This window comes from Aricia agestis, chromosome 3, assembly GCF_905147365.1.
Source record: "Aricia agestis chromosome 3, ilAriAges1.1, whole genome shotgun sequence".
NCBI classification, from domain to species: domain Eukaryota; kingdom Metazoa; phylum Arthropoda; class Insecta; order Lepidoptera; family Lycaenidae; genus Aricia; species Aricia agestis.
Window position 1 is genome coordinate 19197243 of NC_056408.1, and position 26608 is coordinate 19223850.

The 26608-nt window shown below is 34.3% G+C and overlaps 2 protein-coding genes across 16 annotated transcripts in view; one reads left to right on the forward strand and one right to left on the reverse strand.

Moving 5' to 3' along the window:
- Nucleotides 1-1324: 1324 nt before the first annotated feature.
- The window catches only part of LOC121725454 (gastrula zinc finger protein XlCGF57.1-like), a 95295-nt gene continuing 70011 nt past the window's right edge, over nt 1325-26608 (forward strand). For all 14 annotated transcript variants that reach the window (XM_042112454.1, XM_042112445.1, XM_042112447.1 and 11 more), the window contains exon 1: nt 1325-1639. In XM_042112454.1, coding sequence (XP_041968388.1) covers nt 1487-1639 — 153 coding nt within the window. In that variant the 5' untranslated portion in view covers nt 1325-1486. The remainder of the gene's footprint in view (nt 1640-26608) is intronic.
- Nucleotides 15561-18292, reverse strand: LOC121725456. 2 transcript variants are annotated; one of them, XM_042112459.1, is made up of 2 exons: nt 18220-18292; nt 15561-17696 (listed from the first exon to the last, which is right to left on the reverse strand). In XM_042112459.1, exon 2 carries the CDS (start codon nt 17689-17691, stop codon nt 15820-15822), a length of 1872 nt encoding a protein of 623 aa, XP_041968393.1. In that variant the 5' UTR covers nt 17692-17696; nt 18220-18292; the 3' UTR covers nt 15561-15819. The 2 variants fall into 2 exon arrangements, with proteins under 2 accessions (XP_041968393.1, XP_041968394.1); XM_042112460.1 differs by lacking the exon at nt 18220-18292 and having other exon boundaries at nt 15561-15717; nt 16308-17763.

Below are 26608 nucleotides of genomic sequence, written 5' to 3' on the forward strand. Positions count from 1 at the left end.
TGGAGTAAAAATTCTGTCAACCATCTTTTTCGCCTTTTATTTATTTTGATTTTCACTGAGCCAACAGCTAAGCCTATGAGAAGACCAATTTTTTGTTGCTTTGACAGAACTGGAGCCATTAAGAAGACGTCTGGCCAAAATCGTCGCGTCGTCACAACTGATTTAGTTACTAGATTAGGACAAGTGGAATAAGAAGCTTCTAATTATAAGTCTTCTTTTTAGGATTCTAATTAGAATTTCTAAATTTAGTCCAATGGAATAACAACTTAAATGATGTTCCTGACTTCCTACATACATTTTTAGGGTTCCGTACTCATAGGGTAAAAACGGGACCCTATTACCAATAAGACTTCGTTGTCTGTCCGTCTGTCTGTCCATCTGTCTGTCTCCAGGCTGTGTCTCAAGAACCGCTATAGCTAGGCATCTGATTTTTTTATGGATTGTGTATATCAGCTGTTGCCGCTTTAACAACAAATACTGAAACCAAAATAATATTAATATTTATGTGGAGCTCCCATGCAACAAACATTTTTATTATACCATCTCAAACTCACCAAAAAATATATTATACCATCTCTCTCAGCCCTCAGGTACATGCAAGAAAATTGCGTTATATGAAATGCGACATATACTTGCATTGCGGCGTGTGTAAGTGTAACTATACATGAACTATACATGACCATCTTAATTCTTAACGTAGACACTGGTTACATAGTGATCTGCTGGTGATCTGTTTTCAGACTTCAGTACTACCTACTGAAGTCTGAAAACCATAAAGTTAATATACCTAGCGGAATAGAGAAACATAGGCCAGAGCAAGAGAGATGTCACTATCAGTAACACTGCATGGTAAAAAGAGACGTGTGATACATGACAGCACCACTCTTTTTTTGACGTCCAGTCGGCACGTGCCGCACGTTGACAATTTAATATCATAGAAATCATGTTCAATCATGCTTGTGTAAGTGAATACGTACACATATTTTTACACACAGATGAAACCAATTTCGGTTTCGTTTGAAAGCTCGAGATTGTTGCTTTATTCCGCTAGGTATATTAACTTTATGCTGAAAACCATAAATTTTGCATTATAACTTTATGCTGAAAACCATAAATTTTGCATTATAACTTTATGCTGAAAACCATAAATTTTGCATTATAAGTTTATGCTGAAAACCATAAACTTATAATAAGTTTATGCTGAAAACAGATATCGTTATTAATAACGCAAGTGTCAAGTTCTTGTTTACTGGCAACATCGAAACCAAGCCAAGCTTTCTTTTCTCTCTTTTGCTTTTGCATTCGGATTTCGGTGGTTTTTTTTTTTCAACAAAAATGGCGCTTGAGGAACTCGTATCTGACGCAGCTTTACAACAATAATTCTCTGCGGAATTTTTGTGTAATTAGAGTTAACATGATTGTGATAAAATAGTTTCTCATAGTGATATTATTATAATATATAAGGACTGCTTGTTAATGAAAAAGAATGGAACCGAAGACTATAGAATGGCGGCCCGGTCCTGCAGTATGCCGCTGTTGTTTAGCAGAAGGTTGTTATAAAGATATTTCAACAGAATATTTTTGGATGGGAAAAAGAGAAGTTTATGCCGAAATGCTCTCAGAAACACTGGATCTTAGTGTAAGTATTAAATCTTTATTTTGCTATTTTCGTAATCCTACTAAGTGTCTGTCGATTACTGTACAACCCTGTCGTGAATTCGTTTCGCATGTCAACTGTACTTAGTCGGATTTCCAAAATCAATATTATTATGTAGGTACTTACATGATTATTCATACTTCATAGACCATACTATGAATATGATAGAATGAAATTCATTGATAAGTTCTAAGGAGCACCAACAACTTTCACTGTAAATAATAGACTGAAGATGATAAATCCAAAAAAAACTATTTTCTAGGGTTCCATAGTAACTACAGGGATCCCTTTTAATTTTGCTCTGTCCTATGTCCTATGTCTTTTGACAGTAAGTTAACAAATTCTTTATAGCTGTAGGTTGCGTATTATATCATTTAATATTTATTCCAAATCTTAAGAAAAGAAGGAGGTTTTCAATTTCACCTGTATGTCTGTAATAATATTTCCAGAACTGCCTAGTTTGTTTCTCAGACCCACTGATATGCATATAAAATTTGGTTAAAATCAGTAAAGCCGTTTCGGTGGAGTATGCGGCCTAACATTGTGACAGGAGAATTTTATATATATAAGATTTTATAGTTTGTTCTTGAATTATTTATTATTTGTTTTGTTGATTTGCCCTACCATAATCAAATATATGATTAATATGTGTTTAATTTGTTATTTCTTTGGCATATTAGTGTAACCTCCAAAGGAAATGCTACTAGATGACTCGGTTATTGTATTACTTTCCTCCTTATTAGGGTTCCGTACCCCAAACGGTAAAAACGGAACCCTATTACTGAGACTTCGATGTCTGTCCGTCTATCTCCAGGCTGTAACTCAAGAATGGTACAGCTAGAGAATTGAAATTTTCACAGATGTATTTCTGTTGCCGCTATAACAAAAAATACTAAAAACAAAATAAATTAAATATTTAAGGTGGGCTCCAATGTAACAAACATGATTTTTGAAACATTTTTTGGTTGTTATCAATGATGACAACAGGTGGCTAGCCTGGAACTAAAAAGTGGTCTATGATACAAAATAATTATTTTCTGTAATCAAATGAAACGCGTTTGAAGTCACAGTGTGCTTATGAATGTATGTTCTGTTGATGTTAAACATTTATACTGTAATTAAATACATAACTTAGCTATCCATATGTAATTTTCGTGATAGTTAGGATTTTAAACGAAAAAAAAAATAAATTAAAATAAGGAAAGTTGTCTTTTAGACCACTTTAGAACTATGGCAATTTAGAAAACCCCAAATTGCATAAGGGGAAATAACGATTAAAATAAAAAAAATTGGTCATATTAATCAAAAAACCTTTATTAATAAAATCGTAGAGGTGAAACTGAAAATGAATCATGCACTTCGTGATGACAGGCAGGATATTGTTAATTATTATCATTCTGCCTGTCATCACGAAGTGCTGGCATAGCATCTTGTGATTCATTTTCATTTCCACCTCTACGATTTTTATGGGGAAGTTTGAGGTAAAAGGGGTGATGAACCGGTGGTACAAATTTTAACATTTTCTTAATATCCTGCATTTTTTTAAACGACAAGGCACGAATATCACTGTCATTAGTTGGTTCGAAATTCCGCAAAAACACCAAGAACTCTTCTAAGTTTACAGTAGGTTTCTTTAAGTCCACTGATTTATATATTTCAGAATAATCATCATTATAATACATTTCAGATTGATTTTTTACAAACTTAGCTTTCCCTACTCTTGAAAGCCACTAAATTCTGATACTCTTTAAACATTGGCTGCAGTTGATCAAATGATACAGATTTTCCCACCATGTTATTAACACCAAACGGATTATGTTTTCTACAGTTTTTTATCAATTCATGCCACTCATTAGGTGTATATACATGGCTTTCTTTTTTTTGGGCCCTACTTATGAATGAGAAATCACCATCATTCGGCAAATATGTGTGGCCCGTAACGAGGTAATGAACACATATTTCGTTAATGTTTGGTAAAGCATTTACTATAAACATCACAAAAAACATAACATTCCAGTTTCGGTTTTGCCCACCACAACAGTCGCTAAATAGATTTAGCCTTGTTGCATGGTCATCAATATGATTCTTTAAGTAAAAAATACAAACACGACGTGACTTCTTGAGATGCTCTCGCTCCTGTAGTCTCATACCACAGGTTCATTAAAACTCGTTCGCCATCATGCTGGTAAGCATGTATGCCAAAATTAACCATGTTAAGCTGCCTCAAATAATATACTTCTCCTGTATTTAAATGAGGAAGTGGAAGAGTCCTTTCTAGGTCGAAAGTAATCAACACTTCTGCACTCTGAGGTGAAAAACTGGCTTGCTTATGCATATTTAAAATCTCTCTTGCTTTTCTGGCCACAATAAAAATAAATAAAATAAAATATCTGTTTATTCAAAATGGGTATCATGATTCACTTTTTGAAAGTCGAACAAAGAAACTACGTTGCCTACCACCGGTTCGTGAACTACCCCGCCGAGAAGAACCGGCGTAAGAATCTCGCACGGGGCCATCTTTTACTAAAAAAATGGAAAATTACAATGTTATGTCTTACAGCTATGTAACAAAAATAAAAGAAAAGTAACCTGCATGGAGCCACCCTATTCCCAAGGTGTGCTGTCCTCAATGAAATCATTGACTTTATAATACGCTTTAGCACACAAACGTTCTTTAACTGCTTTTTTAAAATTGTTTAAAGGTACATTTTGAACATTTTCTGTGATTTTATTGTATAGGTGTATACATTGGCCTTTAAAGGATTTGCTTACTTTGGCTAGTCTGAACATTGGTATTGCTAACTTGTTCTTGTTTCTAGTGTTTACAATATAGTGTTTACAGTAGGCATTTTAAGAATAAGAACATTAATTTGCAAAGACATGGTATTGTCAATAAGATGGTACCAATTTAAGATAGCGCTCATGTTTAGTCAGACACATCTTGATGTGCAAATATTTTAATAAAACTTAAACTTAATTTTGTTGGTTCTCTACATACAATATTAAGTTCAATTACAATATATTGATAGTAAAAATAAAATTACTAAATTAGTTAAATGTCATAAAATTTGGTAAGTACCTACATATAATATATGGCAAAAAAATATTTATAAATAATTATTGTCAAGATTAAAATAATATATTATTTTAAATAATTATTATAATAGTATGCTTTCATCATTGATAAAATCGTCGATAGTATAATACATTTTGGTTAACATAAGTCAAATAATCTATTTTTAAATTTGTTAAATGTAATTTTTTAATAGTTAGGTTACGTATGTTACATACGAAAAAATGCATACATACATCACATACAGTATGCATTTTTAGAAAATAAAGCTAGTTTCTGGTCAGGAATGCACAAATTTTCTCGTTTCCTACCTCTATATTTATAACAGCTATATAGCTGGGGGCTCGTGAGAATTGTTATCACCTACAGTACAAAATAATTGAGCTGCATCTGCCCAATAAATCATGCCCGTATGGAGGGTGATTTGATTTTTTGAAGCGCCAAAGTGGGTGGTCTGTACTGTAACAATTTACATTAGATAGTTCTCTGAAAAATCACAAAGGATGAGAGCTTCATTTGGTTTCAATTCCTTAATGCAAGCTTGATATTGACGCTGTTGGTGAATCCAGTTATAGACATGCTTTTTAAAAGCAGGCAAGCTTTTTTGAAGATGTTTATTTATCAGCGCAGCTACGGTTCCAGTCTTTCTTGGTTTTGCAGTTTTTTTAGTACTTAGTCAATGTTTTATTCGTTCCTTGTTCAGTCTTTTGATATTGGTGATTCAGTCTTTCTAAAAATTCACCTTGCCCTTCCTTGAGTTCAAAATTTAACGCTTTTGTTTTACATTTGTCACACGTTCCATACATGCGCTCTTGCGATTTTACATCGCAGCACAAATCTTTTAATGTATTTTAATAACAAAATCTTTTAATTACGTGGGACTTTTATACTTTTGTAGAATATTGTTTTTTTTTAGTGCATAAAACAACATTTCAACATTCGCATGTTTCATACACTGGCATGTATCTCTTTTGTTAATGTCCGGAGATCGAAAGTAGAAACGCTTGTATTTTAAAAATATTGAGAAGTTTCTTTTACCCCCTTCTTCTAGTTCAAGTAGTTCAAGTTAAGTAGTGTATCAGTCAGGTATCGAATTTGTTCTTTTTTCTTCTTTTAAGTGCGAAATTCTTTTTTCCCTGCGGTTATTCTAGTTATGTCATCTCGCAAATAAAATTCTTCAATTTCTTTTTTTATACTTAGCTTATTTTTTTCATGTCCGTGCTTAGCTTCATATTTTTATAGCTTCATTTTAAGGTTCGTTGTTCTTTATTGAATAAAAATACTGAATAAATAATATTGAATAAATATTTACAATTTTTATTATTATATAGGATAAAATTGTTCAGCGTGCATCCATTGCCTGATTGCCATAACATGAGTTTTTACTGAGCATGGGATTAGAGTTTAGACGACGTGATGCATAATAAAGAATTACTTTCAACATTCTTTTTTATTTAAAGCGTTTATTTATCAAAAAAAATAACAATATCTAGTCTTTTACAATTTGCCATACCCGAAAACCTCGCAGGGTTTATCTGGGTTCCAGTGAGTCGCCCGTTGGCTGTTCATCGAGCTGGACACCAAACTCGTCGAACACGACCTCTAGGCCCTCTCTGCAGGCACCGCCCTGTAAAAGCAAAAAAATAAATAAAATAGAATTGATTTATATACATTACTAGCTGTCACGGTGAACTTCGTGTCACTTTAAAACCTTCCCTGGACTTCTACGAATATTTTAAGACTAAAATTAGCTCAATCCGTTCAGCCGTTTTCCTGTTTTTGCGTACTAACACAATTGAAAATCCATTTTTATATATATATAGATACATACAAACAAAGTGAAAAACATAAACAGCACACTTACGGTTCTGCCGAAGACGATAGTGGCGAGCGTGACCATTTTTGTGAATTAAGTTTGTACTCAAAAAATAAAAACTAGAGGAGTTTTGCATCCCTTTAGGAGTTTGGTTTTGTAGCTTTTGTAGAGCTTTCTTTGTCTAAAAGCCCTCTGGAGGAGTATACAGAAGCGTACCTAGAACTTAAGGAGCTAATAGAAGATGATAATTTCTTAACACAGAAGCTCTGGTCTGTACTGTAGGGATAATAATCGCTGCAGTTCGACTTTAGCCTTCATACTCTGCTTTTATAGACTCGTTTTGTCACTATAAGTGTTATATTTTATTACTAACTCTGTTTTGTCGCCACAACCTATAATTACAGCTCCAAGTCAACCTTTATAAATAATGAAATATTTTTTTCAACCATAAGTAACTAATAACTCTTGCGCCTGAAGGCCGGGTGCAATGCCTGAGTACACGTCGCGTCGACTCGTATAAGTAATTTAAAAACCTCTTGTATTGTTTGAAAAATGGGTTCTAGATAGAGTTTTGTTGAATTCTGTTTGTTTTAATGGGACGGCATTTTTGTAAGATTATCGAAAAAAATATTTAGACACTCAATTTGTGATAAAAGATTATTATTTGGTGTGTTATTTTTGTCTTTTGAAGTTATAGGTATTCCATGGGAGCTCACACTTACCTATGCTTGAACCATTCTATACCCAATACTATCCGTATTTATAAACATTTCTCGACAAACCTGATGGCTAAATTGCCGGACCTGATGATTCTAGTGCATAGGGGAAGAGATCAATCATTGTTTTTTTCCTATCCATTTTCCTACAGTGTTGCTCTCGGTCTTGACGCCAGAATTTATTTTTCGATTCTGCTGCTTGCTCGGAAATTCAATTATCTCTTGACTGTAGAATTTTATGTACTGTCGTCTGTCACCGTCATCGAATGCCAGAGTTATATGTCGCTACATATTTTTCGGCAACTGCTTTGCAGAAAGTACCAAACTTTGGTGCGTCTATTGGCAACTCACAATTTATTGTGACCAGGACAATATAAAAGTCATCCAACAACCCTGACTCGAGGCCTAAGATGTCTGCAAACCTTTGCCTGTATTTGTCTGACAGCGCAGTTCGGGGAGTGTTTCCATCGTTTGTATCCCCGTATTTGGCCTCACCACATCGACCAATAACCCCATCTTGTTCCTTATTTCAGCCTGGATACGCTCTTTTCGTGTTTGTACTATGCGGCTCTCTTCTCTGTTGTTACTGATTCGCCATTTTTGCACAGCTGGATCATTTTTAGGGTTCCGTACCCAAAGGGTAAAAAACGGGACGCGGCCTCTTAAAGGCGAAGCCAAACGAGCGTAATTTGTGAGTTGTGAGTTGCAGAATTTCGGTTTGGCAGAATTCCGTTATTTTGTGAGTATATATATGATATATTTTTGTATTAAAAGATATTTACGCGACCGAAATTCTGTGACTCACAAATTACGCTCGTTTGGCTTCACCCTAACTTATAACTAGGTTTCACATAATAAACTAACTTGGTTTATAAATATATTTTATAGCATGGATTAAAGCCATAAATGGATCTAATTTATTTCTTTCCACATGACGCCGCCATAAACATTCAACTAAGGAATCTGCAAAATTTTGATGATTATAATTATCTTTATATTTAAAAATCGTTTCACTACTCGCCACTGGGATTCTATCCTTTGGGTGTGTGTTCCATCTTCAGCTACAAATGGATTCTCAGGGTCGCTGTGATTTACTTTTTTATGTGTAAACCATAATATTCTGATAGGCAATCATAGGCCCGCCAGTAATCAGTATGGATGGTTGTGCTCTCTAATACAAGTTTTTTAATCAAAGGCACCAACACTTCGGTGGACCTAACATTCACAGGGCACACCTCTAGTCTTAAATCTTCGCTGCCATCTTCAAACAAACCAAGGACCCAGTGCCCTTCAATTCGCCTTCCTTTATTATATTTTCTTTTCCCGAATTTGCTCTCGTTTACCTGAACAACCTTCCCAGGGCCACCAATTTTTCCCTTAAATTGTTGTTTTTCTAAATAATAAATTACAATTACTTTCCGGCAGTAATTGTACCATTCAGAGATGGTGGCCCTGCTTAGACAATGTCCGGTCTCTTCTTTCATCGGATCATTAATTAAAACTTGGTTGTGGGACCACTGATGGGCAAAGCACCACATTAGATAGAAAATTCTCGGCAACTGTAGACCAGTTTTTCTAACCATGTTCTATTTTGTCTCGATATGCGAGTGCGATTTTCGCATTTACCTCTGCCACAAACAAATGATACCACAGACTCCGTATGACTCAAATCAATTCTCATAGGCTGACGATGAATGCGGCATTCTGTGCCCCTTAAAATAGCCCTTGCTCTTCAGCAAATAAAATTGCTTGGTCTCTCGTATCAATTTCACGCACAAGTCTTGGAAGACCATATATGGCCAATATTTCGGAGGTATATATAGCTTCCTCCTCACAAATGGCCTCTCTGCATCGCGTTGCTATAATCCAGCATGCCTACGAAAGAAGATATAAATTATATTTATTCAATTTTTAGGAAGTTAACTAAGAGTATCTCGTCACTCATCAGAACGGCATATCATTCTTACTCAAGTTACTTATTGTTAATGTTCTTACCTCCACTTCCCATAGTTATGTCTCCGGAATCATCTTCATTCATTCATAATTTGTATTAGGAACTGATGGTCCACTCGTACTTGGCACCGGTTCTATACTAGTGCTCGGCACCGGTTCTCCACTAGTACTCGGCACCGGTTCTCCACTAGTACTCGGCACCGGTTCTCCACTTAGTTCACTTTCTCCTGTACCGAAAATGAAAAATGTATGTTTAAGAAAGCATTTTTCTTTTTTTAGTTGCACCTAACCTACACCAGTCTAACCTAACCTAACCGACAGTTCCGAATTCTTGGTAGTATTTTACTTTTTCTTTACAGGAAGCAAGCCCTGTCTGATAACACCTCCCTGCACCCCCTTTTGCCTTTTTCTGTTAATGCTATGTTTCTAATCAAATACACTGATTTGGATCTGTTACTTACATCCACTTCCAACAGATCGTCCAGACGCCATAATCCAAATCGCAGGGCACTCAGTAACCGAAAAACACGAGCAAAGGTCAACAATATAGCAATCCACAAAGTCCAATAAGATAGCGTAGGTCGTCACAATAAAGGGGGAATCGGAGTCCAGTGTGAAAGCAGAAGTCGTCTAAAAAGCCACGAAAAAACACTGAGAGCACATTCACGAAACCACGAAAGAATCGGAATGACGCTTTGACTTTTGAGCGAAATGACAGTGACACTTGAAAATGGCGGACGGTACGTCCATTCCAAGCCAAGAAAAAGTAACAAGTCAAATTCTACTTGAAAAACCCGTTCCTTTCCACGTTTAAGAAAATGCAATTAAAAAAAACTAGTTGACTCCGCGGGGTGAGAGGGGTATCATGGTGAAGGGAGGATCAACCCTGACATATTACAACAACAATCTATTTAAAAAACCGGAGGTAAGGTTCTAATGCCAACCCAAACTTTTTATGGTAACCTACGAATAATAAAAACTAAGGAAATGTAACTCCCATACTTCAACCGTTTTAAATTTGGCTCCTTTTCGAACACTAAAATATGACAATTCAGATTTTCGCCAAGGTCGTATCCCAGGTAACGTATCATAATATTGCGCGCCGGACGACAGCCTGCGCGGTTATTGTCATTGTCATAGTTATGAAACAAATAATAATTGTCAAAAGCGGATAGTATTATGCACAGTATACACCAAGCACATCTACTATCAGAAAAAACGAGCACATAATTGTTATTTAAAAATAAAACATTTTCCTCTGATACTTAAGACATCGATAATAAATAATTATAATATACATGTAATAATTATGAACAAACCTTGTACGACTTGGGCGAATCTAAAACTGTCCGAGCACCTAGAGAAGACGTTTTCAGATTACAAAAATCTTTGTGCTAAATTTTGTACTTATAACTCACATTTAATATAATATTTCAATAACAGTTAGCACTTTTTATTTTTGTTCATTTACAATACCCTTCAGTAAGTGCCAAAATCTTTGCAAAAATGTAGGGTACGTGGTTTGCAAAAAAAAAATGGCGCCCGGCCTACCCTCTTTGTACAAATAATGTAATAACCTTACATCTAATCCATATTTTATGTTTGTGTGAAAAATATTATAATATATGTTAAATTTTCTATCTATCAAGCCATCATAATATAGTATTTAGTCAGATGTGATATTTGTCTCACCACTGTAAACTTTGAAATCTATGTTTCTAACTATTTCGCAACAAATATATTAATACATTATTATAATCTCAATAACACAGAGCTATACAAACTGTTTATGTAAACAATTCTTTGAAATAACTTAACTTGTTATCAATAAACAGATAAGAGATAAGAGTAATAAAAACCGGTTTTGGTATTATACACAAGCAAACTTCGTCCTTAGTGCAATACAAATAAAGTTCAAAATGGCCGCGGCCGGCAAAAAGCCGTTATAAATAGGTAATTTTTATCTTGATTATTTTACTAAAACGATACTATTATATACTATTACTAGGATCTAAATCGTTTTGTACACGATAATATACGCTTTTAACGTCAATTATTTACAAATATATTAAACAAATCGCGTTCAAATCACATAAATAAAAACCAAATTTTCTCGTGTAAACTAGAAGTTATTACGATGTAAGTATTTCTTTCAAATGATTATCTAAAACTATTTATAAATTATAATTAATAAATTAAACTATTTTACTACTTACATTCGTTAAATCCATCAATAATATCAAACAAACAACACAACATGGCAGAACACACACAAAAAATTCACGATTTTCAAATGACTGACAAATATTCGTCGACCACAGATTATATAATATTTTGCATTCAGAATGTGGCAAATTTATCGTAGATCATAACTAACCAAACTTCTTCATACAAAAGTAGTCTCTAAGTCGACGAAATACGTAATTCAATCGAACGAAAGAGCGCGGCCACATCCGGCCGCTTGGGTGTAGACGGAATGGCTGCAGTATAATCTGTGGCGGCCGGATCCGGCCGCTTGGGGATTAAAAGGTTAAAGGAAATACTTATTTGTTTTTGTCGATTGAACGTAATTTATTTCATTATGTTTTTTTTTGTTTTGTTTTAAAAAAATCCGTAGCAAGAAATATGAGAATACCCATATCATCTTATAACGCATTTAGTATAATGTCAGCCAGACCCTAAAATTTCGTTTATGATTAAATTGTTACATCTTGCATAACACTGTCCATGGCGACTTTGTAAAAATTTTGTAATTATATTATTTTTTATTATTGCACTTTTAGGATAACATATAAATTTAATCAGACAAACACAAAGAGACCAGCTTAATTTTATTCAAATAGCATCCAACTTAAATAAACCATCTTTTTTGGGTCGACAAAAAAAAAGGAAATTTAAGCATAATTTTAAACAATTCACTTACAGATGAAAGGTTATTCCTGTATTAAAAGTCGTATCTGTATGACTTCTACACCATTTTACAGGGCATTTAGGCATTTTAACAACAAAAATATTGTAAAAAGCTACGTAAAAAGTAAGTAAACAAAAATATGTAAACAAATTGTAAAATGAGTTTGACAAAATTGTCATGTCAACCTGGTTGAATATCACTCGAGTATAATATACACGAAAAATGTGTGTCTGAACACAATACACATAAATATGCATGTATTCGGGTCACATTTTGTAGCCTTTTGGTGCACTTTTTTTGACGGAGTTACTCTTCCTTAGTTTTTATTATTCGTAGATGGTAACTACAAAGTTCGACTTTCGGCCTCTGTGTAATTATGATACAGTGAAAAAGTATAATTTTCTGAAACAGAAGAAATATTTGTTATAAGTCTGCCTACTGATTCGACCATCACCAGCGATTATATTGTTGTCTCCGTCTGTACATCTGTCGATATAATTAAGTAGGCATTCGTTTACAAGCTGATTGGCTCTGCATAATGACATGTTGCATCTTTTGATCAATGTTCCAAACTTGTGTAATAGAGAGAGCAATAAACTAATCAGTCTATTGCTTGTGAGTAACTGCATTAGTACTTACTTGTAACATATCTTAATATTACTATCCTCCAGGGTCTGTTATTTAGGGTCACTATTATTTTGTCTAAACTTTGCCCTTTATATGAATTTGTTGTAGACAATAATCCTTTTATAGATTCTGGTGCCAGGTTTCAATTCATTAAAAAAATCGTATTCTGTAATACTGCATATTTGTTGCTAGTAGAAGGACTTGCATATTATATTAAGTTTTTTCCAGGATCAATTGGACGTAGTTAAGCAGAAAGGATCCAGTCCACATCAAGCTAGTTTTGAGATATTTGACTTTAAAGTTTACATTGCATTTTTTCACGAATGCGGTAGAGTTCAGCTGCTGATTTAATGGCACACGAAGGGTATTTTCATGTATTTTAATATATGAATTATGGAATTAGGCTTACTTTAATATTTTATGAGATATTATAGAAAATGTGGGATTGGATCCTTTCTGATAATTGGCACTTTCAATAGTACTAGTAAATTAATATATTTCTCAAAAAGGTACCAACTAACGGATTACTCAAAAAAAGCCTTTGTATTATAAAATATAGTAAGGCGAAATAAAAATAAATGTGGTTTCAATAAATTTTATTAATAAAAAGCATGAGATCAAAAAAAAAAAACAGCTACTTAAACATACTAAGGTAAGTACTTATTCATCAAATAATTTTTTTTCTTCGTTAACTTTGGTACTTTTAAATTTCGTTATAGTTATAGGTCTGATTATCGATTTCAAATTCGTGTTCAATAGGAAAATCAGGTAGTTCTCCAAACCCCTCTAAATCATCCATTATATTTTCGTCTCCCTGTAAAGCCTTATAGAAACTTAAGTCTTTTGGAATTAGATGAAACATAGATTTTAAGTCATCTAGTTTAGGTTGTGCTATTTTTTTGCCACTAGGCCACAAAACGGTCATGTCTTTGTCTGTTATATCAAGGGAATTTCCTTTTATTTTCTTTTCTATGTTCAGTTTCTGATATATGACATCATTTATATCCTGTTTCATATAAATAATATATTTTTGTTCCTTTTTTAACAAAATTACTTTAGTTTGTAGCCAATTTGTTTTCTCTTTATTTATAAAAGTTTTTCTATTAACAATATTCTTTTCTATATTTTTAGAGGACAAAAAGTTTTCTTTAACCATTTTTGTGACTTGGAGAGGATTCTTTTTTTTGCAACTTTTAATAACTTGCATATAGTCTTCTGCAGTGTATAAACGTTCATAAAATTTTAATTGAGTTTCAATCTTAGAAAAATCAGTGTCATTGGGTAAAAAGGTATGCCCTGACTCAAGGTACTTGAAAGTGATTGTTTTTAAAGTATCGTGAGAGTTTAATATTGCTTTGAGCATTAATACTATTTTTATATTGCGGTTTTGTCCACCACAACAATCACTCCATAATACTAGGTCCGTCACATTTGGATCAAGTTTATTTTTAATAAAATTGATCAAACATGAGCCAACTTCCTGGGCACCTCGCCCGGCTTCTCCTTCAATCCACACATAACAATAACCAGTCTCATTAGAACCAGCATGAATTCCACAGTTGTATAACCACAACTGTCTTTTATAAACACAATGCTAGTTGGAATTCGGGGAAGAGGAAGAGTCTTTTCCAAGTCGAATGTCAAGCATTCGAATTCTTTGTCAGTAAATTAATATATTTCTCAAAAAGCTGAAGAATTAAGAAAACCATTAAAAAAGGATACCTGTACCAGATGTGACATCTGGTACAGGTATCCTTTTTTAATGGTTTACAGCGTAAATTGAAGTGCTTATAGAAAATTTGTTTTAATTTAGCAAATGAGACAGGAGTTTTAGAATCACCAAAATTAGTTTTGAATTTGTCCACATATAAGTCGTAAATTTTTTGTATAGTCATATCAGGTTTAAAAAACATGACATTAGCATTCTGTTCCCGTCTATAATGTGATTCGTATTTAGGTAAGGATCCTATTATATCTTTAATGAAATTAATATCTTCTTCAGGTGTCTTATTCCAACCACCTTGTGCTAATCCTTTTATCTTTGATTGTGCCACCATTCCTAAATTTTTTAAGACTTATATCGACTTGTATTTGAAATGTATTTAAAAATAGTTCTTTACAAACGTCGATACCACATATGGTGTATATCCTTGAGTAGTTTTTGGTTCTTTTTTGTCCTGATTTATTTCCACTGTGTATGATCTTTTTTTGTTATATTCCTTTACACTACTGGTTATAAACAATAATTGGACTTCATATGATCCCAATGAAATATATTTTTGGAACTCTTCTTGTCTTTTCTCTTTAGAAATTAAATTACTGCATTTTCTTTGGCATGTACATGTATAATCTTGAAATGTTTTAGAGGGTGATTTCGTACATTTCTTATTTGAATGATATGTTAAGTTCAAATACTTCCTTTCTTTAGCTTGAGCTATTGTGTGGTCATGAAACTTTCGTTTTCTTCCCTTTTTTGGACGGCCCCGTGATTGTTCGACTTCAAGTTCAATATTATTTATTGTGTCACATTCAAAATCTGGTATATTTGCGGCTGATATTATATCTACTGGCGTATTCACAGTACATACGTTTGAGTTACTGGGTGTATTCACATTATCCACGTCTGAGTTATTATTATTGATAATCGTTGTATGTTGTTGGTGTTGATGTTCATTATGTTCGTTGTTACGATCATTTTGTGCCCCTTGAGTACTATGAACTAAAGCAACTACTTGTTGTTGTCTAACTGTAGGCAATATTTCTTCATCACTTAAATTTTCATAACTATCGGGTACATAGTCTGAGCTAGAGATGGGCAATCCACCTGGGTGGGTTTAAAGTCTGGTGGGTAAAAACCGGGTGTTTTGGGTTTATTGGGTTTAAACCCCATAAAGACCCAAATTTTTGGGTGTTTATGATTTTGTACTTCATCATCGTCATCTCAGCCGCAAGACGTCCACTATACTGGACATAGACAATATTATTATGCAGCCTACAGAATAAAAAACTTTTAATTTGATTTTGAGTTTATTAAGAAAGAGATGAAAGTAAAATGTAAAACTACAGTCAATCACTGTCAGATTCAGAGTTATTACAAGCGATGAATTGTATAGGTTCGATAGGCTCTATTTCGTCTAAACTGTTATGTTCATTTACTTGCTCAATGAAAGCTTCTAAGGTATTTTCTTCATTAAACTGAATGTCCTCGCATTCAGCTTTATGTTTAAGATTCCAGTTATAACAAATGAATGAAATTTTTTCAGTTCTTTCAGTTGTAAGTCGATTTCTTTTGTTATTATGTATGTAGCCTTGGATACTAAAGGAACGCTCAGTGGCTGCCGAAGTACAGGGAGCTGATAGAATACGAATCGCTACTTTGCTTAACTCAGTGGAACCACAAATACCTTTCCACCATATTAGGGGCTCAATGCTATCTAATGAGCTCCATACAAATCCTCTGGCCCAAAAGTTTTCTTTAGCTTTATAACACGCCAAATCTGCCATTACATTTGACAAACTTAAGTGTTGGCTTAAATTGTAGATAAACTCCATACCCTTAAGTTCTTCCTCTTGAGTAAGTTCGACTCCTAGAGTCCTGGGGTCTAGAATATATGCTGCAAAATGTATTGGCCTCATTGCCATATTGCATCTTGAAGATACTGATGTTAGAATCTGCTGTTTGCTTTCTTCGCTCAATGTCGAAATCTCATTTAATGCAAAACGTATCTTAGCTTGTACATCTCTAAATGTAATGTATGTGCGATGCAAACGATTCTGGTCGCTCTCTAAGTAAAATATGCTTTCAGTGACTGGTTCCAAAATACTTATACATTCCCCTGTCTTCGTCCAGAAATCATCACTTAGAATTAAATCTTTAATATCTCTTGAAATTACCACATCTTCTTTAACTGTTAATATTTGCAAAGCTATCTTATTTGCTTTCAAACTTTTTAACGAAGTAACATGACTTCCCCATCTTGTAGCACAAGGCAATTTTAGTGTTTGTGTAGAATCTTCACCCTGCCTTGATTTTATCAACAAGGAACTTAATCGTTGACTCCTTTTAACAGTTTTTATTATATTTATGGCTTGCATAATAAACACAGTTACTTCTTGTATCTTTACAATATCTTGGCACAACAAGTTAAGGATATGTGCACAGCAACCGAGAGGAACAACATGTGGATATTTGAGTTTTGTTAATTCGAATGCCTTTTGTATATTTCTAGCGTTATCGCCAATAAGTACAAGAAACTTATTTGCTCCATATACTTTCATTACTTTTTCAACTTCTTGGCTAAGGTATTCACTAGTGTGAGGATTACTTTCTGTATTCAAACTTTTAACGTATGCAGGTTGAGGTTTTGATATAAGAAAGTTTATTATTCCTTCATTTCTTAAATTAGACCAGCCATCGCACTGAAGGTGTAAGTAACTACAAGCATTTAGTTCCTCATTTAACTCAAAACGCATTTCTCTATATATTTTATCTAAGTATTTTGTCGCTAAAGCTTTACGTGAAGGTATTTTAAATTTTGGTTGCAATTTTTCGAAAAATTGTATCCATAAAGGATGTTGCACCATCGATAGTGGCGTCCCTGTTACAAATATAGCTCTCGCTAATTCTGTTTTTATATGATCATCGGTGTCTTGAAACTCAGCATTTATTGTAGTGTTAGCAGACGACGAGGGGCTTATAAAAGAATCATTTGTCTCTATCTCTGACAGTCCAGACATTTTGGTTTTGGACGAGCTATCTTTTATAAGTTTCATAGAGTCTTTTAATGTTTCTGGAGATTTTGGACAAGTGATAAGATGTTGAAGCATTTTGGCAGCATTACTGAATTTGTAGACCTTATTACAAAGCTTGCAAGAAACAGACTTGTTTGGTAAAGTACGGTAGTGCTCCCATATGCGTAAATCTTTAGGTCTCCCCATTGAACCTAAAAAAATGAACGATGATTAGTTGGTCTGACGAAAATTCAACAATAGAGTGCCTATTTTTTTACAATGATTATTTCTTGTTATTTACAATAAATTTTTAAAAAAAAATTAAAATAAATACAAAAAACCTTTGTAAAGTTACATCTCCTCGGAGGATTAAACGCAGACGCTAGTTTATTATCGTATTGTTCTGTATTTTTCTCAGCAACTTCTTTAATTCGATTAGGTACTTACGCATATTATGTTAAAAATAAATATCTAGTACACATCTTAGGCTATCCACCATTATTATCCAAAGACGACTCTCAGCTAACTATGCACTATCATCCAAAATAAACGTGTATGGAAAATTTTATCCCAGTCGGTTGAGGATTGAGGATAATTGCATCAACATACGAACATACCTACATACTTTTATTTACATAACGCAAGCTAAATAAAAGCTTGTAATAATACATCTAATTTTAAGTTAAAATTGTTAAGTGATCATGATATAATTGTATCATTCAAAAATCCACTTACCTTTAATTATTTCTTGTTAAGTATAAATATTATTTCAAATCTGCTCCCTTAATATGCACTTTTTTACTGCTTTTCCTACCTAACACGTTACCAGGAAGTCACGTTATCAGAGTCAGAGTAATAGTGAACACGTTTGACAGTGATTGTCGTCGCCTCATATTCAGCGTCGACGAATAGGGGAATCCCCAGTCATAATGTATTGCATGCGTGGCGGTCTTACTTCAAATCCATAAACAAAGAGATAATTACAGAACTCGATACTAGATGGCGCTGTTTTTGTTTGAAGAAAGTTTGCGGGCTAAAATACATAGAATTTCATCAATGACTTCCACAAAGAACAACATTTCTGTTTTTTCTAAGTCCGTATCTCTTCCGTATATTTCATAAGATATAAGCTTGGGCTACATTGTTATGCAACGTGATTTTGTCGCTGTCTTGCTAGCAGGGTTGACAGATATACGATTTAAATCGTACTCATACTATTATTTGTCTATTTTTTAATGTACGATCGTAAAGATTATGATCGTAATTCGCACAAAAACATACGACTTTTTGGTTACCTGGCAACATTTTTATTATGAAACGAACATGCTCACATCATCAGTCACATGCAACAATTTATTGGGGATTTCCCCTTCACATCTGGCAGTCCTGCTTGCTAGAATATAGGTAAGTCAGCCACAGTTACTGACGATCGATATTTAAAGGGTATTGTTTTTGTGCTAAATATTTCATAAAAACGTTATTTAATACTTTGTGGATTATTAATTTAGTTGATAATCACTGGAAGTAAAATGGATGCTAATTTGAGAGATCAAGATCTTCGTATAAAACAGTTATTAAAAGAAAATCTACGTAAGTACTCTTTTTATACCTAGGTAGTTAAGGTATAATAAACACAAAAGGTACTTAGATCGCGTGAGTTCGAAGCATTTATTCTAATAAATTTAATTTAAAATTGTAGAAAGAAAAAAATGTCTGCCAAGCCGTAGCCGAAGCCGATCTCCAAATATATTTGGCGATAGTGAGACCCAGTGTCCAGATGATTTACCCAGCGTCGTCGCAACAAAGAAAAAAAACGAGGATAAAGTAAAAGAAAATTTACTGAAAGAAGAAACAAACTGTTCTAAATGCTTAATTTATGGAGAAGAGGATAAAAGAAATGAGTATTTCGGACTGTTAGTGGCTCAAGAATTTAAATATATACGGCCATGTGTGCGAACGAGGTGTTATGAAGAAATTTTAAAGTATCTACGGGAAGCAAAAGGCCAACATGTTGATCAACTGCAACATGAAAACACTGAAAATTAATTACTTTCATTTTATTATATATAGATTTTTAAAATTTCCTGAAATATTATTAGTTAACGTTTTATTTAATATTGTAGAATTCATCAATACAATTTATAAAAATAATTTATTGGTATTACTTACATATTTTCAAAAAAATACGTAAAAACCTATTTTTTTGGGTGATTATGGGAGTTTATGGGTGTTTATTGGGTTTTTACCAAAGCACCGGGTTTAAACCCGGTGCTTTGCCCATCTGTAGTCTGAGCCTGTATCGCTACTAAAATCCTTAATATTATGTTCTTTCTTTTCATTATTTTCTGATAGAGTAATTTCTCTAGACGTTTGAAATAATTCTAAAGTATTTGGTGACATTTGGCGTAACGGCGATGACGTGTCATTAAAATTGTATTCACTTAGACTGCAGACGGTTTTTGTATTTAAATACGGAGTTAACGGCGAAAATAAAGGTGCTTTTGGTGAATCGGGTGAATTCAATTCCGTTGTTTCTAGATTACTTATAGCATCTGTCCTTAAACCAGAATCCATATTAACATAGCCTGCAAAGTAAAAAAATATAGTAAAAGCCCATCACCAATACCAGCATACTTGTTTAGATTAGTAATGCCCTAAAAAATAGTTGGAATAATAAAAGCCGATCACCAATATCAGCAAATTTGTCTAGACTAGCATTATTCAGTAAGTCTGCAGGACTTACTAAAAATTTTATAATTTAATTTAAATAATATCGCAAATAGAATCCTACTATAGATGATCCCGCAACTCCGTTGCGCCAAAACTCGTTTATCTCGCGGGGGCCGTACATTTTTTCGGAACAAAAAGTGTCCTATGTTCTTTCCCGGGACTCAAAGTATCTCCATGCCAAATTTCAGTAAAATCGGTTTAGCGGTTTAGGCTTGAAGAGGTAACACAGTACAGACAGACAGACAAACACACTTTCGCATTTATAATATTAGTATGGATATCGAAAATTGATCTCAATCACCTCGATCTTTTTTTTTTTTAAATACACACAATCAAGGAAAAAAAACAGTAACGACACAGTCTAGACCAGCGGTCGGCAACGTTTTGGTTGGCAAGGGCCACAAGGTGGCAAAACAAACTAAAGGCGGGCCGCAGACCTCATGCTACACATAATGAAAGGAAATAAGTTTTTATTAAAAATGGCAGAAACCGCTACGTACTTAAGTGGCGATAACTACTGGCAGTATTAGAAAATATTGTTTTTGATACATATAACTCATTCACAAAACATTCACGGGCTGCAAGTAAGACGTTGTTCACGCATGCGGCCCGCCTGCCGCGTGTTGCCGACCGCTGGTCTAGACCGTCATCGTAGCATAAATACCAATGAATAAAAAAAAATAGGCAGTAAATGTGAGCCATCACCAAAGCAATCACAATTCACACAGTAATAGAATATCTTACAAACAACTTACAATTATTATGAAAATCAATATTGCCGTTGCATGCTTCTGCCTCAAATGATACGGGGGCATTCCATTTAAGCTAAAAATCAAAGCATTCTATGTTTTTTTTTTTTTTAATATCTATGGACGCTTCACACCACGTCAGTCTGGCCCCGTGCTAAGTACCTAAAGGACTTGTGTTACAGGTACCAGACAACGGAAATATATATATATATATATATATATATATATATATATATATATATATATATATATATATATATATATATATATATATATATATATATATATATATATATATATATCTATCTATATCTATGGACGCTTCACACCACGTTAGTCTGGCCCTGTGGTAAGTACCTGATGGACTTGTGTTACAGGTACCAGACAACGGAAATATATTTAATACTTTTATACTATACATATATTTAAGATTTTTATTATATGATACACATATTTAATACACATCCATGACCCAGGAACTTTGAAAACTTTTTGTTCCGTCGGCGGGATTCGAACCCGCGACCCCCGGCTTGAGCTACCAACGCTCTCACCACTGAGCCACAGAGGTCGTCATATATTTAATACTTTTATACTATACATATATTTAGGATTTTTATTACTTATATCATACACATATTTAATATAATACATCCAGACCCGGGAACATTGAAAACTTTTTGTTCCGTCGGCGGTATTCGAACCCGCGACCTCCGGCTTGAGCTACCGACGCGCTCACCACTGAGCCACAGAGGTCGTGGAATGTATGTAGTCTATATTATGTAAAATGCCGATAAACTTTATTATGAATAATAAAAATAACCTCAAAACATACCACTATCCTCTTTACTGCTTTCTTTTATGAAATCGCCTAAAGCGGTTTTGATAATTCGGTCTATTCTCTTCATAATTACTTATAGTATAACTTTGAATTACACGACGTGAACGAGAATAAGCGTTTTATAATAAAATAAATCGATACGATAACTGTGAAGTAGCAACAAACTTAAGTTAAAATAAAATAATATGTGAAGTGGCAACACCGCGCTTCCGCCCGGCGTAGGCGCCATCATCTGTGTCTTGCATTTTGACATTGACCTTTTCGTTTCCGAGCTCTGGCTGATACTTGTGCCAGCCAGAGCGCCGCGTGTGAAACCTTGTAAAGGCGCTAAATGAAAAAAGTATTCCAATAGAACGATTTGTATTCAATCCTTTACAAAGATAATTAATTTGGAACTTGAAAAATATATTTTATGGAAAGAGTTCACACGCGGCGCTCTGGCTGGCAAAAGTACCAGCCAGAGCGCGGAAACGAAAAGGTCAATGTCAAAATGCAAGACACAGATGATGGCGCCTACGCCGGGCGGAAGCGCGGTGTTGCCACTTCACATATTATTTTATTTTAACTTAAGTTTGTTGCTACTTCACAATAACTTTACGTAAGCTCCGCGTAAGACTGCGCGTGCGACTGATAAATTGACAAGGCAGATCAATGTTGCCAGAACAAAATAATTATTACAAATGTGAAATAAACATTTTTTTTTATTAATCAATTGATTTACAATATAATTTATTTAACCCCACCGAAGATATCCAGTATCCACTATAAATAAATTAGAGAGGATCCTTTTTGTTATTTTAATAATATTGAAAAAATTACAAATACATATTATCTTAAATGATCCACATGCTTTAGATCCTTTCTGCGATTTGCGATATCTTTTCGGAGTTAATCATAGTATTTAACAGAAAGGGGCCAAGTGCTTCACGTCGTTTTCGTGATAGTCAAAATAAATTATTTTCGATTAAACTTAATTGTCAGAAACGACCCACGTAAATTGGATCTCTTTTGTTATATATTTTTTTCCCTAGGATCTTTAAATGTCTATATCTCAGAAAAGGTTCAAACATGTTGGATTGTTACTGTTAAATTATATTATGTACTCGTGTGGGTTGGTATCTAGTGTATGTAATACCATAGCTTTGTTTATCTGTGGGATCTTGTTGCGGAACGAAAGTATCGACTATCGCGACCTCTTTTGTATAGCTAATTCATTTTTGGTGTTGGTGTGGGTTGGATCCTTTCTGCTTAACTACGTCCAATTATTTTGCTTGTAGTTGACTGGTGAACTAAATTATGTGGCCCAAGTAGGGTTGCCAGCTCCAATTTTATGTTTTAGAGGATCGAGTAGGACGAAATAAAGGATATGTGCTGTAGATAAAAGACAACTTTTTTTTGCAATAAAATGCTATTATGGTATCAGTAGCGATATTTATTTAAAAAAAAATAAACAACTAGTAACTTGTATTAACAAAGTAAAGGATGTCCGCGAAACAATTTTCGAATTTAAAATTAAATAATAAAAGATTCACAGGTTTTTATATAATCGTTTTTATTTTAAAATAAAACATACAAATGCGGATTTATGTTTTGAAAATAATTGAAGTTAAATGTTTACCACGGAGACGAACACACTCATTTAAACGAAACACCATATTATTGAAAACTTTTTTGCAAGTTTCTTGCGAAATTCCTCTGATTTCGATGCGAATATTTCTTTTCAGTTGCAATAAATTTCGCGGTTTGTTAACGTAGACTTTAGATTTAAGAAATCCCCATAAAAAAAGTCCGCAGGTGTTAAGTCTGGCGATCTGGGGGGCCATGGGATATCACCATAACGACTTATGACTTTTTCGGGGAAAATGCGCCTTACAATGTTCATTGATGCTCGCGAAGTGTACGTTTACCCATTCATTGTTCTCCAAGTCAGGTTCCAAAAAGTTTTCCAACATAGACGAATAGGTTTGGGAATTGACGGCTATTGTTTGGTGTCTATCGTCTTCAAAAAAATAAGGCCCGATAATTCCTTTTGCACTTATTCCGCACCAAACGGTCACATTTTCTGAGTGCAGCGGCTTTTCATGCAATTCTTCTGGATTCTCGGTGGCCCAATAACGACAATTTTGTTTATTTACCGACCAGTCCAGTAAAAAATGTGCTTCATCCGTAAAGGTTATGTTTTCATAACCCCGAGGACGAGGAAATCTGCCCAGCATGGTTCTAGCGTATGTCAACCGCAATCCATAGTCACTTTGTTTAATTTTTTGAGTGATTTGAATTTTGTAAGGATGAAATTCCAAATCTTTCTTAATAATTTTGTGCACAGTCGTTTTTTTCAAATTCAGTACTGCAGAACGTTTTCTCAGTGAAAGACGTGGATTTGCAATAACATCACGACAAACTGCTTCAATTGTTTCGTCAGTTCTCACAGTTCGCGATACACCTGGCCCGTGTCCCACTACAGGTCCTTGTTCACGAAAACTTCGCACCCACTTGCCAATAAGTTGCGTACTAGGACAATCCCGTATACGCCGAATATTGAAATGTCTTGCGAATATCCTGCGCGCCGCCACGGGAGAATCGTTATTTTTAAAATATGCCTCTGCAGCAAACGCACGAAGTTCCGCTGACCAACGATCCATGGCTATTAAAATCCACACGACGCGTAAGTGTAATGAATACGCCACCCCCCTCCGCCGATACCCCGCTCGCCGTTTATTCAAATTCAAAGTCGAAAATTCTTTGGCGGACACCCTTTATATTATCTAATTATTAGTTTTTTTGTAATACTTAGTATTACTTGTGGCAGCTTAAAGAGCTTCTTCGTTTTCTTTAATAAAATGATAAAATTGTTTACATGTCATGTTGAAATTTGTTTTTATATTTTGTAGTTCTGCTTTTACAGAGTTTATATCTAACTTATTTCGGTTTTTGGTCCACGTATTTATACACAAAGAAAAAACCCTTTCAGCTTGAGCGTTGGAAACTGGGATGGAAAATACGAATTGTGTTATTTTTAGTAGATTCTTTTTTTTCATTCGTCGAGTTAAGAATCTGAATCCAATTTTCATAAACACTTTTGCACTCCTTTTCATTTATAAATTTTGTTATGAGCGGCTATATATTATAAATAGGAACTTAGAAATAGATATTATTTGGAAATTTTGTCATTATTTTCGAGTCACGATAGATACACTATTTAGGAATGGACTTTTAGTATTTTTAGACGTCTTCTCGTGCTTTTGTTCCGCTTTCTTCCATAGTACAATGACGAACGTTAAACAACGTGAAACAAAAAAGATGTTAGAAAAAAATACTCACGTATTACGTCCGTAGGTCGCGTGGACTACATACGTAGTCCACGAGCCTTAGCGGACAGCTTACAACTCAACCAGAAGCGACCGGCGTTTGCACTGCCTGGAACACATGCGCACATTCCGTTACAAGTACGGAGCGTCAAATTGTTCGCTAATATGAGTTTCAGGTAATCACAAGTTTTCCGACAGTGGACTAAAATGGTAGTCCGCGCGACCACTCTAGGGTTAAAGTCTCTCTTGAAGTGACCATTCACGGTCTGCAGATAGTCACACATCGACTTCCGTTGGCTTGTGCTGTATTTAGTTGGTGTTCGCCTTCTAAAAGTGATTCTGGCATACACGTTCTAAATCCGTATCCTTCTAACAAACTTATACTGTCCCTGAAGCCCCTGTCGAGAATGAACACATCACCATTTCGACGGGTGCAAAGTAAAAAAAGTCATCTGCAATTTTGAGTTTTTCGTTTTTTTGTAGAAACTAGCTTAAAATATCATGTTCTACAACATAGCAAAAACAAAAATTCAAATATCACCTTATTTTTGGTACTTTTGTCACGTAAAAGAAGACATCTACTCTTGTTTTGTGAAATTGCACGATGTAGATGCGGATAACTACCGCTGGTCGTCTATACGCGGGACGCGCGGGGGTCATGTTATGCGGCATAAGCGGCTATCTGCCATATAGCTTTTTCTACGTTGCGATTGTGATTTAGATGTCTCAATTTACTTTTGCAAATTAGTATTGTTTATTATGTTTATGAGTACCTATTTATGTTAATTCTTATTGTTAGCTATATTAATTGACTTCTAATTTGTTACTGTTATTTTTTACTGTTTTTTCATGTTCAGAAAGTCCAAAACGACTTTTTAAAGAAGTTGAAAGTTTCCAGAACATAAGTGATAGATTTATCGAGCAAAATACTGTGTTGCCCGATGAAATTATTGAACATCTTATAGAAAACCTTGATGTGTCACCGATGAAGACAAATGAATATAAGTTAACTTTGTAAGATAAGTCCCCATGATCTGAATACTCTAGGCCAGTCACACCAGTTCACTCTCAGTCTGAAATATAAAATGATTTTGAAAATTTGTCGATCTCAGCAAATTAACAAATACGCCAACACCCTCAGAATACAGTTCATCACTTCAAGTCCGCCGCGTCCATTATCAGTATTAGATCAAAATATTATATATTCTTTTTTATTAAACAGATACTTTGATCTCATATAATCTATGACCTGCTTGAGTTTATTAACTCAAGCAGGCCATCGAGTATATTGTCCCTCTCAAACTTTAAATCTTCTATAGACAACACCATTGATGCTTCTTCGGCAGTGGAGGCATCAAGTGAATGTTCTACGCCTTCCTCGTTAAACGGTAGAAAAAGACGTCAGTTAAATATTGATCTAAAGAAAAGGCGATTGAGAAATAAAGACACGTGTATTGATACGAGACGTAAATTACGACAAAATTTAGGTAAACAATTAC

Bases quoted from the DNA above. Each gene is read 5' to 3' on its own strand.
- LOC121725456 (XM_042112459.1), bottom strand. From the start codon at position 17,691: ATGGGGAGACCTAAAGATTTACGCATATGGGAGCACTACCGTACTTTA.